General features: G+C 37.4%; 1 protein-coding gene across 6 annotated transcripts in view; it reads right to left on the reverse strand.

Annotated features, from left to right (window-relative positions):
- The window catches only part of LOC123575924 (limbic system associated membrane protein), an 823,468-nt gene that overhangs the window by 221,837 nt on the left and 584,370 nt on the right, over nucleotides 1-17,261 (reverse strand). For all 6 annotated transcript variants that reach the window (XM_045436945.1, XM_045436948.1, XM_045436944.1 and 3 more), the window contains one exon: nucleotides 15,010-15,135. In XM_045436945.1, coding sequence (XP_045292901.1) covers nucleotides 15,010-15,135 — 126 coding nt within the window. The remainder of the gene's footprint in view (nucleotides 1-15,009; nucleotides 15,136-17,261) is intronic.

Below are 17,261 nucleotides of genomic sequence, written 5' to 3' on the forward strand. Positions count from 1 at the left end.
TTAAAGTAGTAGAACAACTTGAAGTTAGAACATAATAGGAAGAAAGAAAGTGATGGAGAATATTTTCCCAGTTCCAGACAATGGAGAACACAAAAGGAAATTAGGAAGGAAAAATGAAGAGGCAGAAAGCCAGACTGGAAGAAACTTTGGATGCCATCTGACAGGCCTTTTGAATGTGCACATTTGGCTGACTGCCCAGCTACACCATGTACCCTACATCTCTCTGTGCACTGTTACAGAAACAGGAAAGCATCCCTTGGAAAAAATATCCCAGGGCACCTAGTGAATAAGGGAAAGTCTGACTAAGGTCAGGAAAGAGATATTGGACAAGGGGTACTGGAGGTTTCAGTTGTGTGGACAAGATGTTCAGACAGAAAGAAAGTTCAACCAGGTCGAACAGATGGGGCTTCTGTTTCTCAGCTGTAGACAAATGTCCTCTCTGCTGAGCTTTTACCCTAAACTCGCATTGACTGCTTGGCTCTGAATTATGTTGGATATTTCCTTTTTACCTCAAATTTGAGTGTTTCATAAGCCTTGCTATTTGCAAAACCATTAGGGTTTAAATAGGACACCTGACAGATCTATTATAAGCAATGTTTGAAGGAACAAGATCCATCATTTCACTGTGTGCAAGCCCAGTTAAGACATGGAAAAATTCCTCTCCAGCTAGAGCACTGGTGTGAAGGAAAGATGAAAATGTGTCATTGTTAGCTGGCTTTCTTTTTTTTTTTTTTTTTTTTTTGGTCCTTTGTATAGCGGGGCCACTTGCAGATTGGTGCCCTTGCACATAGACCATACCTATTGCCATTAGAAATTTTAATGGAACAACAATAACAGCAACTCTTCTTATTAAGGGCTTAATAGGTCAGGTACTGTGGGAAGTGCTTCAGGAACACTGTCTCTTTAACTCCCACAACAATAATGAGAATGTTCTATTCCCCTCCCCCTTGTTTTGTAGGTCATCATGTGGCTGAAGGAAGTGATTTTTCCATGGCCACACAGCAGATCATACCTAAAACTCAAAACCAGGTTGTCCTACTTCCTAATTTTATCCTCTTAGCAACAATGTGTACTTCCTTTACATTTTTCTATAAAGACTTTCATCTTTATAGGCAAACTCAGAAAACTGAGTGGTATATAAAATATCTTCTCCTCAGATCACTTGATAATAAAGGCAAGATCTAATTACATTTGATTTGAATATGGCAATACCCAGAGCTTCCCACACCTTGCCTTTCAAAAGTCATTTGGGTTTGTTCCACTCGAATCTCATTATTCTCTAAGATTTTTTTTTCTTTTTAGAGCAGCTTGTAGTAGATTGAACAGTGTTCCCCAACAAGACTTGTCCAAGTCCTAACCCTCAGAACCAGTAAGTGTGAACTGATTTGGAAAAAGAGTCTTCGCAGAGGTATTTAACTTAAGCATTTGAAATGAGATCATCCTGGATTTAGGATGAAACTCAAATCCAGACACTGGTGCCCTTGTAAGAGAAAGGAAGGGAGAGCTGAGACACCCAGATACAAAGACACAGAGGAAAAGACCATATGAAAACACAGAAAGAGATTGGAGCTATGCTGCAGTAAACCAAGGAACACCAGGAGCCATGAGAAGCTGGAAGAGGCAAGGAAGGATCCTCCCCTAGAGGGAGTGTTGCCCTGCTGACACCTTGACTACACGTCTGGCCTCCAGAACAATCAAGGAATACATTTCTGTTGTTTTAAGCCACTATGTTGGTAATAATTTGCTATGGCAGCCCTAAAAAACTAGTACATGGATGTATTTTGATGGTGCAGACATCAAAATAGTTTGACAAACCTTACTAAGGGAAACTGTGATTTGTGACTATAACTGGGTCTTAGGAATGCAGCTTTGCACCTTAGTTTCTTACTGATGTAAGGTGAGAAATTGCAAGATATTGGAATATTTATTTTTAAAAACCCACAGGTAAATAATATAAGCAAATATGTGTATATAAATATATAAATATATGAATAAATGTATAAGTAATCTTTGTGTCACCTGTTGTATGTTTGATTGGTTTCCTATGAAAGAACAACAGGGAGACAAATTCATACAAGGAACCTATTGATATCTTGTAGATTTTTCTTTGTTCTTGATCAAAGCTAGGAATGCCCCTTGGCAATGGGTTCTGAATATTCATGGAATTATTCATGGATAATTGGCCAGTAGCTCCCATAAAAGTTAGCAATTACAGGGCTGCCTGGGTGGCTCTGTTGGTTAGGCGTCCAACTCTTGATTGTGGCTTAGGTCATGATCTCAGGGTTTGTGGGTTTGAGCCCCACATCGGGCTCTGCTGTCACGGTATGGAGCCTGCTTGGGATCCTCTCTCTCTCTCTCTCTCTCTCTCTCTCTCAGTAAATAAATAATAAATAAATAAGCAAACTTAAATTTAAAAAAAAATAGTAATTACAAATGCAGAATGTGAACATGACTGGCATGTAGGCACTCCATCACTGACAATGGCAGTTGAAACTTAGAAGGTTATTACTAGTCATGGTAGAAGTAGTAATAATGGTAACAACAAAGGTACATGTGGTGAGAAAAGACCTGAATAATCATTTTTGTTTATACAAATCTCATGGAACTCACTCATATAAGATAAAAGCTCCAAAGAAAAATAAGGCACAAGCTCTTTATCTTGATGTTTCAGTGGATATTGAGAATCTGTTTGAATTCAGGAAGGTACCACCTTAACCAGCTAAGATCACAGATAGATTTTTCTGGATCTGCTAAAACAACTCTTAGCCTATCTCTATTAAGAAGGTGCTATTAGATCAGGTTAGAAGCAAGATGTGATGCTGATAGGCTGGCCATGGTAGCAGCCTTTCACACCTTCTGTAGTCACCCAATCGCCCACCCTTACACAGCCTGACAAATAAGATTGTGGGTTACTGACACTGCCAGACACTTTCTTGGCAGAGCGACACCAATGGAAAAGCTGAGGAATCACATAAGTTCTTACAGGCTTAGCAACATTGCACACTAGCCACAGCACAGCCCCTGATCCACTCTGACATCCAGCTGCAGAATCAGCCTCTTGTGGGGACCTCAGAGTGCTTAATGTTCTGTGGGAATCACCTCTTCTACCAACAATCAGCAATAGAACTGCCAATAGTAGAGAGTTACAGCTACTCACATTGTTAAAACAAATTTTCCTTTCAGCCAGGCCTGGGGGTGTTATAGGAATAACTGAATGGGACATGCTTTGGGTCTCCTAGGGTTCTTTGGCATTCTCCATAAGGAGGAGACACCTGGGGTTTCCTCTGTTGACAGGATATCAGGGAGGGGAGCAAGCAATAGAGTGGTAATGCCATTCCCATCTGGTCTCTGGATTATGGCCGAATATCCTGAGTTTAAGAGAAGATTTAACTCTGTGATCTATCTAGTCTTAAACGTGAGAATAGAGCTGTTGCAAATCTCAGGTGCTCAGGATGACAGACAAAGACAGATAGCTGGAAGTCCAGGTGGTCAGCATCATGAGATCAGATACTACATGCTATGGATTGAACTGTGTTCCCTCAAAATTCACATGTTAAAACCCTAACCCCCAATGTAATAATATTTGGAAATGGGGCCTTTGGGAAGTAATTAATTTTAGAGGAGGTCATGAGGGTGGGGCTCTCATGGTAGACTAGGGCCCTTATAATAGGAGGTACCAGAGAGTATGCTTACTCTTCCTCTCTGTGGGAAGAGGTCTGGTGAGCACACAATGAGATGCTGGCCATCTGCCAGCTAGGAAGAGAGCTCTCACCAGAACCTGACCACGCTGCACCCTAATCATGGACTTCTAGCATCCAGAATTGTGAGAAAAGAAATCTCTGTTGTCTAGTCTATGGTATTTTGTTATGGCAGCCCATGCCAGCTAATACACCATAGTGACAGTTTAAAAAAAAAAAATAGTGAGCTTATTTAATTATTTTAAGTAAGTGGCCTTATAGAAGTCATTACAGGTGCAACAAGAATAGTCATCAAAATTAATTGTTTTGCTGGAAAATAAAAGATGTCTGCCTCTTTTCCCATTAAAGAACATCTGTCTTCTTCCAGTTGCCTACTAAAGTAAGCTCTCTAAAGCCCAGAGTTACCCAAAGAATTGCCCATCTCTGTCTCCATACCAAGTAAGTGACTCTAAACTATGGGCAGCCAGGTCTTCAGTACTATATGTTATATTTGGAATGACTTTTTTTCTAAGCTGAAATTCTGGAATACACAATTTGTTGCACTGAAGCAGTTTTCCCATGGCTTGCTCTATCTATCTACCTATTTATTGGGTGGTGGGAATTAAAAAAAATTTTTTTTTAACGTTTTTATTTATTTTTGAGACAGAGAGAGACAGAGCATGAGCAGGGGAGGGGCAGAGAGAAAGGGAGACACAGAATCCAAAGCAGGCTCCAGGCTCTGAGCTGTCAGCACAGAGCCTGACACGGGGCTTGAACCCACAGACTGTGAGATCCTGACATAAGCTGAAGTCAGTTGCTCAACCAACTAAGCCACCCAGGCTCCCCTGGTGGTAGGAATTTTTTAAATGCAGAATATCTCCTCATTGCTTTATAAAGACTAACTTTCAGTAACTGTTTTCCTGACTGCCTTTTAAATCCCTCATTCCCCAATCCGGATCTGTCTTTCCACAGTCAAAACAGCATAAAACCTCAGTGACCAGGCCAAAAAAAAAAAATAAATAAATAAAAAAATAAAAAGAAAGAGGACTGATGTCATTCAAAGACTGACATTTCAGTTTTTATTACCGGAATACCTTGAAGAATTAGATCTGATTTGCATTGATATTTGCCAACTGAATTATTAAAGGTTTTTTTCCTCTTTTCTCTTTCCTTCATCAGATTTTAACACTTTCGTCAACTGCACACTAAGTCACAATTTGACAACCATGTTATTTCACAAAGCGTTCTGGGCTTTTCAATTGTTGACCAACTTGAGAAAAACACCAGATTTGATCCATAAAGTGAAAGTAGGTGACAACACATAAGAGAAATGGCAAGGGAGTTTTTATAAAGGAGTCTGCTTCTTACTAATGTTTCTTGAATGACATGGGGTAATTTTGCTGGCATGTCTTCCATAGGCAGGGCCACCCCATTTGAGTTACCTATTGAGATTTCTTTGTTTTATTAGAATCAATTGCAACCTCAGTGCACTGAGAGATCTGAAAATGAATATTCCTAAAGAAGGATAAGGATTTCAGAAATGTGTGAACATTTTAAGTGGTATGTTAGTCTCCAACATCATCAGACTGTAGATGGAAAAAGACAAAGTGGAAATTTCTGTGCAAGTTGTTACACTTCTAAACCTCTTCATCTAAAGTGACAAAAAAAGGCTAACCACAGAGTTGTGATAGTGCATTTGTATATCAAATAGTTTTTTAAATTTATTTAATTTTTTTTTTTTAGAAAGAGAGAGTGCAAGCAGGGGAGAGGGGCAGAGAGTGAGGGGGAGGGAGAGAGAATCCCAAGTAGGTGCCATGCTCAGCGTTGAGCCCAACATAGGGCTCAATCCCACGACCCTGGGATTATGACCTAAGCTGAACTCGAGTCCAATGCTCAACCAAGTGCCCCTCAAATGATTTTAAACATGCACACCATACTTACAACACACACACAGACACACACACACACACACACACACACGCACACACCCCAGGTCGTCAAAACATTCCTTATTGATTTATTATCACACATAAAGAATCTCAAGTTACTCATGCTTGGTAAAAAATAGCATACAGTCCTATCTCAAAAAAAAGCATATTTTTAGTGTAGGAGTTCTCAAAGTTTATTGTGCATCAGAATCACCTGGAGGGCTTGTTAAGCTACAAATCACTAGGGTTAGATTTTCTGATTCATGTAGGCCTGGTGTTGCGGGGGGGTAGTCTGATAATTTGCAGTTCTAACAAGTTCCTAGGTGACGCTGATGCTGCTGGTTTAGGGACCACAGTCTGAGAACCATTGCTTTAGACTATCTAGAGACTCTGGTTTTATTACTTATTTTCGTCAAATAGAGTGCTTCATATTCTTGCAGTTAGTCCTTTCTACTATCCAAATAATAACAAAAATGACTACTGTAATTTAAAGTCAGTATTTTGCCTTGCAGAATCTACGATAACAGTCATAACAACCAGCAGTTGAATAATGCTTTATCATTAATAAATCATTTCAATATACATTATATCACTGGAGACAACATATGAATTCTGGCAGGTGAGCAAGCATTATATTTATATTTTATGGATGGAAAGCAGAGAGCTTAAACGACTTACCTAACAACCCCCCAAAAAGTAAATGGTAGAGAGCAGAGACCTGAACCAGGATTTTCTGACTCTAAATTCTGTATTCATTCTTTCCACCACTTCACTCTTTCTCTTAATTGCTTACATTTGTGGAGAAACTTACACTTTTCAAACTACTTTCATACTCATGATCTCATTTGATCCCCCAAAGCAACAGCAGGAGGCGGCCAGGGCACATAATATTGCCCACATTTTGCAGATAAAGCCATTATAAAAAATGATGAGAAAAGCGGCTCCTGTCATTCAGGCAGTATTTCTTCATCTACCAGGCTACATTTTCCTGCAATATTTAGCAGCATCAGATAGGGTAGGTAAAGCATCAGATACTCTCCTTTACAAGTGATAAATATTCAATGGCTCAGTATTGTTAACACCACCCTTGCTCCTACATCATTTTTTTCCTGGTTTCTTGGTAGAAATACATTTGGAGAGAAGAAAGAAATGGGTGAAATTTAGGGTTACTAATTTGTAGGAAAGTGGGGAAAGTTCTTTCATTTCTACACTTTATGTATTTAGGAAAGAAGCTTTTTCTGCATACAAAGAAAGACTCTTCACCACTAGTCTAGGGCTTTTCAAAGTTTAATGTGCACACCACCAGGGGATCTTGATAAAATGCAGATCCTGATTCAGTGGGTCTGGAATAGGGCCCAATATTCTACATTTCTATAAAGCTCCAATATAATGCTGATCATGGTCCAACCTTGATAGGCAAGGATCAATCCTATTTCTCAAGACTACAGAGATTTTATTATTCTCTGAATCATGTCTGAATTTCTGGGGTGGAACAGAGAACTTAAAATATAAAACATTGTAATAATATTTGGTGAATAGTGCATACATTGTGGGACTTACCTAGGTGTTTCTCTGTGCTAGGCTATTATACATTCCAGTATCTTTCAATTTATTTTGATCTCAAAATCCAAGATGATGCTTAACACGGGGTGCATGGACTCGCAGAAACGATATTACACCTGGGTGTTTGTTAGGCAGAATTTCAGGCCCCATCCTAGTCATAGGAGAAATTGGATGAAGGGCTTTAAGGCTATGCTAAGTAGTTTGAACTTTATCCCAAAGGCATTGGAACATTTGGAAATTAGGTAGGAAAACTAACTTGACCAATTTTACATTTAGGAATAGTGTTTTAGGGGGAAATGTCTAGTAGCAAGGGGTCCAACTGGAAAACTATTGAAATTCAGGTGAGAAAAATGTTGGCTTATCTATATTGTGACAATGACAATGGGGAAAGAGGAATGGATTGATAGCCAATAAGGAGGTAGAATCAAAACAATGTGTCAAATGAGTTATTGATGGGGAAAAGAAAGAGAAAGAGTCTAGGATCACTCTCAAGTTTCTGGCTTAGACAATTTGTATCTCTTACCTTTAGCATCTCTTTGAACTTGTCCTCTGACCTCTCTGCTTCTGACCACCTGGGGTAAATGCCTTGATTCTTGGGACCCAGGATTGCCAGTCTTAGCAAGGACCTAAATCAGTCAGACTCTGACACTTCATGAGGGATCTTAGGATAGACTCTAGCTGACATTCACAGTCAAGATTCCAAAATTAATTATACAACTTACCCTGACTTTTTCTTGGATAAGTAAGCCTTATCAAATACAACGCCAGTCCTATTGTCTGCTCTTCTATAGCAGTTTGTTTGGCTCCCAAGTAAATCAACCTATACTTATCTTGATAAATTTCACCATACTAATATCTGCCCATTTCAACAATTTTATGATTACTCTGATCATTTTAATATGCTTCCCCCAACTATAATTTACTGTTTTCTTTTTGTTTTATTTTTATTGTGCAGCCTTGCTGTTACTTTCAATAGCTTAATCCTGAACACTGTAGATCTTTTTCTTTTTTTTTTTTTTTTCTGGTGTTATGGTATAATCATCACCCGTAACAAGAGTTTTGTAAAAAAAATAATAAGCATTGTAATTCACAAGGTATAGGTTCTATATAGCTACAGCAAATAAGGTATTTGCCATTATATAGCCAGACCCTAGGAAAACTGTCCCCAGGAGAAGAATGAAGACATCAATAAGGCATGCTAGAAAATCTTTCCCTAGTAAGATATGGTCATGTCCTTTTGAAAAAAGGAACACCACAACTGATATGTTGATGCAATGTAATGTAACACAATATGAGGTATAAAATATTAAGACCAATTTTGATGAGAAAGAACATTTAAAAAAAATCTCAGTTGTTGTGTTTGAATGGATCAAGATGGGATTGAGGTTGTGTTCAAATTGCCAGTCTCCCTCCAAATTACCACTACATAAAGCTGATATATATAGATAACTAATAATAAAATAAGTAAAAATAATACCAATAATATCTGACACTGTACTAAGAACTTTACCTTCATGTTCGCTTAATTCTCATAATAACTTTGGACAAATTCTATTTTTATATCTATTAAATTGTAAAACAGACTGGAATAATGGCAACAAATATATGAAATGGCGAGAGTTTGAGAGATGTGGACTCTATTTCTGTTCTCCTAGATCATGTGCAAAGTCTGTGGTTAAGCTACCTATCCCTTCATAACCCATGCTTCCAAAATGTCCTGGAGCATTCAAATCCAAGCTAGTCCTCCAAGAACGCATCTAGGGTGGTTCATTTCTCTTCAGGAAGAGTACGCTGGGCATCTGATGACAAATCTAGGTAGGGTAAGACTGGGGTGCTGAGGTGGTGGTACAGCATTTGTCCAACACTATCAGAATGGCCAGCATATCTGATTGTAGAGATCTTCCCATGGTTTAAAGGTTGCCAGTGTCAGTTATTATGATCTTTCCAGTTATTTTTGGAGGCCAGTGATCATGTGGTTACATTTTAGAGTCTTCATTTTCTAAATTACCCAATTGTTTTAAGGCTACTGAGAAAGAATTTGTATTTACTTGATTAGGCTATTATGGAATCACCTGCATGGGCAAAGAATTTGTTTCTTACCTGAATTTAAGACATTCACACACATAAATAACTGCTTGTATACCTGCTACACTGGGAACATGTATATACACCAGTATATACTACTTTGTATATTTAAAACCAATGCACAAGTAAGGTACTGGAAATAAAATATAGGAAGATTTCTGTTTATTTTTTTCTGCTCTTTGAAAGAGAAAACAGGAATAGTTTTAAAAGTAAAAAATATATATACGCTTAAAGAAAAAACGTTAGTATAAAAAAAACTAACATCATGGTTTCACATAAAGATGCTTGCCTGGATTCCTAAATGAATTATTATATATGCTCTCTTCTCTGCCTGGGATATTTTTCACCCCCTTTTTTTCTTGGTCAGGTTGTATTCACCCTTAAGGTCTCAGCATAAGCTCCCCTGAGGGGAGCTTTGCTGGCTTTGCAGATTTTGCTATATGGCCCTGTTTTATAGTATTATTGAATGCTATAATTTTTCTTTATATTGTAAAAATCTAATTAAGTGGTTATTCATGCAATTATTAGTTTAGTGCTCTGCTTTCTTGTTGAACTATAAACTCCATTTGTGCACGGACCATGTCTATATCTCTCGTCATTTTGTCCTTTTACAAAGTGAGCGTTTTATGAATATTTTTTGCCAAAAGTACAAATTGTGAGATGGATATCAAGATTAATCTAGATATTATTCTGTGTTGATGGGTAACATACTCTAAAACTGATATACAAGTAAGATATTGAAAAGAAAACAGAGAAAGATTTTTTATTTATTTTTCTGCTCTTTGTAAAGGGAAAATTGTTTAAATGCAAGAAACAAATGAATACAATCAAAATAATAGGTTGAATCATTATTTTCACTTAAATTATCACTATCTGGTCAAGAGCAAAGTCACTGGTTTGATTCTTCCACATCCATATACTACCAAGATTAACTCAAAGAATCTTTTGGAAGGTCCATACAAGAAAACCCCAGAGAAAGAATTTCCTCAAACTTGAACTGTAGATATGTTCTCTGTGTGAAATATGAAGTCATGCTAATTCTGGTGTGCTAACTAAAAAGAGCTGATGTTACTTGCAACATGTACTTCTGGAAATCAGCTTAAAGAAATGAGTTTAGTTAAACATTGCATATACTCTCAAACCCATGAGGGCAGGGTCTAAGCTACATATATTAATAATTGGTTAACCTATAATATTAGAAGACAGACAGAGCTAGAGCATTAATGGAGTTCAAGAGTATCACCAGGCAAGGATTCAAATTTGGGAATCTCTGACCAAGTGTAAAAACCAACATCCAATAAGAAATGGGATTCCAGACTCCCTGCAGGTCTCTTACTGGCTTCCAGTACAAATTTTCCCACCTACCTTATCAAAAAACAAAATATTTCTTAAGCAAGATTTTTATATTCTGTATTAATGTCAAATCTGGCTTTTGGCTTGGACAAGAGAATTTTTACAGCACCTGCTAATTTGTTCTCAGCCTGAAGGACTAAGTCCTCAGTGTGGCTGAGTTTGGCGGGTATAGAAAGCTATTGAGGATGCAAAAAAAACCTTTGTAGAAACAAAATGCATAGAAACTCCTTCTGTAACCCTGGGCAACCCTGATACCACATGAGGTACAGTTGAGAAAGGGACTTCCTCTGGAATGTGAGAAGAAAGATGTAGAAACAAAGTTAAATGAAGATGGGAACAGCATTACTCACAGAAGGGAGATCAAACACTCCATAGAAAATACATGTTACGGTGCAATTGCCCTCTGGGAGTTACAGGATTATGAAAGTCTAACTTAATTAAGGGAGAAAATAGGTCACATTTAACAACCACATACGTGGCGTATCATTTTGACTATACAGAATAACTGGAGAGAATGGAAAAATTAAGAAGTCGGAAGCATAAGAAAGGCAACCATGGAATTCATCAACCACTTTCTCATCCTTCTAAGTCAGGTATATGTTTTGATTCTGTATATATGAAAATATTTACCATTCTTTAAACTTTCCTCTTTAAAAACACTTGCAGCATATTTGAAAAATAAATTTCAAATGTCAGAATAAAGAGAAACAAAATGGTGTGACCAAATTAAAAAAAAAAACTAAATTAAGAGGCAATAAATAGTCTTCATAAAAATACACCTTTCACCCTCTTCCTTTTCTCCCCCTTATGTCATCAAATGACAGGTAATCAGGTACATGTGAACCCTGCTTGGATTCTTCCCCCTTTCATAGCTCGATGCCCCTATGGGGTCGAGCTAATTACAGGTACATTTCCTCTGCAAGGCAGTCACACTCTATACTGTTGAAGGCACAATTAATAATTGAACAAAGCTACTAGATTTTTTTTTGCTCACACGGCCACGGGTTGCAGACAGTTTTACTGTCACACAGGGCAGAGCTTCTTCCTTGAGTGTCTCCAAGAAAGGTTTCATGTTATAGACTGAAAAGGATCACTGCCTGTTTCCAAATTTTGGAAAGTAGGGGAAAACCCACGTAAAACCAAAAAAATCCAACCCCCCACAAAAAAAACCTAGTTTCCTTTGTAGAACAGTAAAGGAAAATTTTCTCTCCTGTTAGCAGGAATATGATTATGATCAGGTGGTTATTTAGGTCAGATGTAAAGAGATGAAAGAGTGGGCCTAGAAATTAATACTCTTTAGAAGGGAAATTGGAGTTTGCCCTTGAGTCTGTGAATGCAGCAGGGAGCTAGTTTTGCATGTGACATAAGAGAATTTGACCTACAGACAGGGCCTAGATAAAGGATTAGAGAAGAATAAGGTTCTTTCCCTTGAGATGTATTTAGGAACTTAATAGAGGATATCCCCAGAGCGTCATGGGGTCATAAATTGGTGCAGAAAATCCTTGTCCTATGCCCCAAGCAATAGTCTTGAGCAACGGTCTGCAAACTTTTCTAAAGGGCCAGATAGAAAATATTTTAGGGTTTGTAAGCCCAGGCATCTTTGTTATAAGTATTCAACTATCCTGTTTTTGAACAAAAGCAGCCATAGACAAGAAGAAAATGAATAAGCATGGGTGTATTTCAATAAAACTTTATGGATGCCCAAATATGAATATTAAATTTTTGCATGTCAGAAAACAGAATTCTTCCTTTTATATTTTTCAAACATTTAATATCATCTAAAACCTATTTTTAGCTCTAGGCAGTACAGAAGTGGGGCAGGCTGTATTTGGCTCACAGACTGTAGTTTGCTGATCCCCTGGCCTTACTATTGGAAATCCCTATGAGTATACCTATTTTTCAAGCTGATTTTGAAATCTCTAGGGATCTCTGAGTGTATGTAAATGCTATATTTACATGGGAAGATATGGTGTTTTGTTGACTTTTAAACACCATGGATAACCAGGTTATTCAGGATTCAAATCAGATATTCACTATCATTAAAAAGGTTACTAGAGTTAGAGATGAAGATCTAAACTGCTAGGCCCAGCATGGAAAAATCTTGAAACTCTGATTCTATCTCATTATTTTTCTGAACTCAAAGGATAAAAAAGAATACATCTTTGGGTTCTGGTCATGAATAGCATTTCTCCCCCAAAGACAAAATAAAAATAAAAAATGAAAAAACCCAACTACTTCATAGTCAGTAGTACACAAAAAAGCAATAGTCTTTTTATTAATGTAATTCATTTCTTGATTATAAGTTGAATATAATCTATCTTCCTTCCCTTCTTCTTCCTACCACTTGTTCCACAAAAAAATAGGAGGGTATAAGTAATATATTTATATAGATATTTAAATTAATTAGAAAAGGTGAGACAATAAAACAAGAGGAAAGCAAGAGAATGGTCTGTACGTGAATTTGATGCCATAAAATCCCACACAGTTTGTTTAAAATCCTCTTCATTAACATGCAATTTATATATGATTTCCTATATTCTTTTACAAATGGGCAAAATAAATTTGGCTCTAAGTTTAGTAACAGTCAATTCCATGAACTCATAATCATTTACAAAAATTTAGGGAGTTCTTTCATAGAAAACCAACCATTGCTTAGAAAAAAGGAAATAGAAATACATAAGAGGAATTTCCTCATGGGATATTTTCCAAAAGGAAAACTATGTAATAAAATGAACAATCTCTCAAAATAACATTATAGTAAATTCATTGATTTCAATTGATATCTTGTATAACATCTTTAAATATGGGCCAATAGTTTTTATACCAAATTGTCATTCAGTCAAAGCAGTTCTATACCAGAAAGGACCAAATTGTCATTCAGTCAAAGCAATTCTATACCAGAAAGGAGTAGGTGGTGTGGGATTGGGGCATAAAATACTTCAATCCAGGCCGAATGTGCTCTGGATGTTTAATTTAACCCAAGGGAAAGGTGTGTGATATCCAGAGGTTCACCCTTAAGACAACCTTCCATATGCATTTTTTCCATGTGAAGTATAAAATGGGTCTGAAAGGAAATGAGTTTGATCTTCCAAATAAATGCCTCATTTATTGCTCTTATATATTGTCAATAAATGACAAGTTGCATGCATTAACAATTAAGGTGGGTTTTGAGTGACGTTCCCTTAAGAAAATAGAAGCAAGCCTTTGATATGAATAGCTGTCAAAAAGGGAGACCATTCCATAGGCTAGTCCAAATTCACTTGAAAAATTAGTTTGAGACCTAACATGGCATGGAGGCCTGTATTCTCAACCACAAAATACAGTTTTCAAAGATGCTTTAGGCGAACACTATCCTGGCCTTTTAGAAATACCTCAGGATAGTTTCCATGTATGTCTTGCTTTGCACAATTTTTTAGAGTTTTTCATTCCAAAATGACTTTGTTGTGAACTCTAAATACTTATATGAGGAAATTTTAAGAGAATATCAGATATAAATCAATTAAAATTGAGGACTATCTATCAAAATAAATTACATTTTATAAGAATAATTGATCCATAGCCCCTCTTTCTGAGAAATTAAATAGCAGGCTTTATTCTACAAAGACTGCGTCATTTACAAAACCATGGCATTGCATATAAGAAAATGTAATCTGTAGAGCAGGAAAGTATGCATGCAGTGGACCCAAGTAATTTGATATAATATTTAAGTGAAGTTCCAGAAGCAGCAGAGATCGAAAATTCAGTTATGGTGATGGTGATGGTGCTGGAACGGGAGGGAAGGATGCAGAAGACATTCCTGGGAAATAATTTTTCTGACTTTGACTGAATTTGCATTAATAGGTAGGGACCCATAATGAGCTCATGCAGCTTAGTCCATGCCTGATGCCCCTCACAGAACCAGATGCCAAGGAGACGACATCAGAAGTCACTAACAATTTTGTATTATTCCTGAAAGGTTTCTTCACAAGGTGCTACATATTAGGAAACCATAGTTAAGGTTTAGGAACCTTAGTTAAGGAAACCATAGTTAACAGCAAAACAAACAAACAAACATGCAAAGGACTAGTTAAATCTAATTCTTACAAAACATTGCCCCAAGACATTCAAGCACAAAATTGGCCTACATTTTAGACATAATACTAAGTCATTTAATGCATTTAATTCTTCTGTATTTGTTGCCTTGAGGTGATGTTCTATTAAAAATGAAATAAGAAATGGTTGTAGACATTATAGAGATGAACACATTAGCAAAGACCAGGGAGGACCCTATATAAGTCCCATTGCAATTCTATTAGTGCTTTAATAACCAGATACATGCTTGCCTTTCTGATCCAATGGAATCTCAGAAGCCCAAAGATATGTTAAATAATGTGTTGTATCTTGAAGGCTAGAGGGCTGCTTACCAGTTGGTGTAAGGTGTCTCCAGGTGATCACAGGTTCAGGACGGCCATTGGCCATGCAGACCAGGGTTACATTGCTGCCCTCATTCACAGTGACATCTGAAGAGATGTTGGAGATCTTTGGTGGAACTGCAAAGACAAAAGTTAATGGAATATGTAACCATGCCAGTAAAACCCCATGTTTGAAGCACTGGTCCATGCCACTGGAAATAACAAACTTGAGCTAGATGCTTTTATGACTTGAACCACTTGAATTTTTATGTTAAGAAGCCAGGATACTTTATGACCTCTTTAGAGACTCAGCAGATGAAAAGCATGGGTCTTACTACTAGAAGAATCTCTCCACTATGACCAAGTATTGTAGGAATTTCACAGAGGAGTATAGTGAAAATGTATTATCTTTTTTCATTAGAATAGACTTTATTAGTGTGCACATTTTTACCATATTAATAATTTTTTCTTATCACTGAATGGTGCCTGCCTACATTTATTTCCTTATGTATATCAAATGAATATAGTGCATTCTTACCTCCAAATGTCAGGAAAAGGAAAAGTGTTATTTAGTATGAGTTGCATAGTTGTGTTATTAGGATGTGGCAACACCCGTTTACTTACAATCTAGCCACATGAAGAAACCATCATTTAATCACAATAGAAGTGTCTAAATATCACCTTGGTATGTGAACAGGCTAGATAATGCACATTAGAGCCTAAAAACTGAATTAATAAGGCCTGTGTCACAGATGCTACAAAAAATAATATTATTACCCCTAATACTTTCACCACCACTATTACTAACAATTTAATAATAGGTAACTTTAAGCATTTATTATATGTAAGGCTCTATGTAGAGTACTTTTCAAGTATTATATTGGTAACTCATTATAATAAAGAAATGATATCCTATGAGCATTTTATTTACAGGTAAGAAACTGAAATATAGATGGAGCCAGGTGAGAAGCAGAAAACAGATTTGAATCTAAGAAGACTCCAGGGCCCACACTCTTAAGCAATACTTGAATGAAACTTCAACTTCACAATCCAGGCTACCAGATGGCTGAAAATGACGGAAATTACTTTTTGGTGGTGTGAGAAATGAGTCCCCGAGGGCTAGCTGTACTGCCGTCTGACTTCCTTCATTAGTGTTCAGGGCGGCAACATTAGATCTCATATTGGTAGGCTTAAGTGGAAAGTGAATTACTCACAAATTTCATCACAGAGGTTATGCACTGATTCCAAATAGCAGAGTTTATGGTTTGACTGTGATTTTCCTTTTTTTTTTTTTTTTTTTTTTTTTTTACTCTTAGTTGCTTATGCAGTCCCTGAGAAAGTATGTATCAGAGGGAGGGAGGAGAACAAGACAGCATTAAGGAGTTCAATAATAAAAGGATCTTATTTTCTCTCTCTTCCTGCCCTGTGGTGACAAAACAGTAACATTTTCTGCCTGTAGAGACTGCTGTCTGACAACCATGTGATTGCTGCAGATCTCTGTTAGGAGACACTGATGGGACTTGGGCAACTGACCAGGTCACAGTGCCACAAGGAGGAAGTGGGAGGAGGACTCATGACCTTAGCATTTCTCCCACAATGGCATCTTACAGGGCTTCTGGGTAGAAACCAGTAGTTCTAAATCAAACCCAATGGCAGAAATGGAATGTAGTTGATTCCCATTATTTAGCAGTATGTATTTATAGGATTTCTGTTTCTCTTTTATCTACTGGGGTTAATGGATCTTTCTCTCGTATTCACACATTGACTTGCAATATACCTTCCCAGACTTTTACAATGAGGACCTAAAAGGTTATACCCAGTTTTTTTTTTTTTTTTTTTAATTTTTTTTTTTCAACGTTTATTCATTTTTGGAACAGAGAGAGACAGAGCATGAACGGGGGAGGGGCAGAGAGAGAGGGAGACACAGAATCGGAAACAGGCTCCAGGCTCTGAGCCATCAGCCCAGAGCCCGACGCGGGGCTCGAACTCACGGATGGTGAGATCGTGACCTGGCTGAAGTCGGACGCTTAACCGACTGCGCCACCCAGGCGCCCCATATACCCAGTTTTTAAGGAAGAAGATGAGGCACAGAGAGAAATAATGACTTGTCAAGGGCAATCCCATCAAGAAATATGGCTGGACTTAGAACTTGGGGCTCCTGAATGTCCAATTGTTCTGTTGTTTAATATTTATAGTTTTTAATTCCCAGCTGAATAAGCCAGTGTTCTGAACATTTTCAGAAAAAGTACAATGAACTATAAATC

Source organism: Leopardus geoffroyi, chromosome C2 (assembly GCF_018350155.1).
Source record: "Leopardus geoffroyi isolate Oge1 chromosome C2, O.geoffroyi_Oge1_pat1.0, whole genome shotgun sequence".
NCBI classification, from domain to species: Eukaryota; Metazoa; Chordata; class Mammalia; order Carnivora; family Felidae; genus Leopardus; species Leopardus geoffroyi.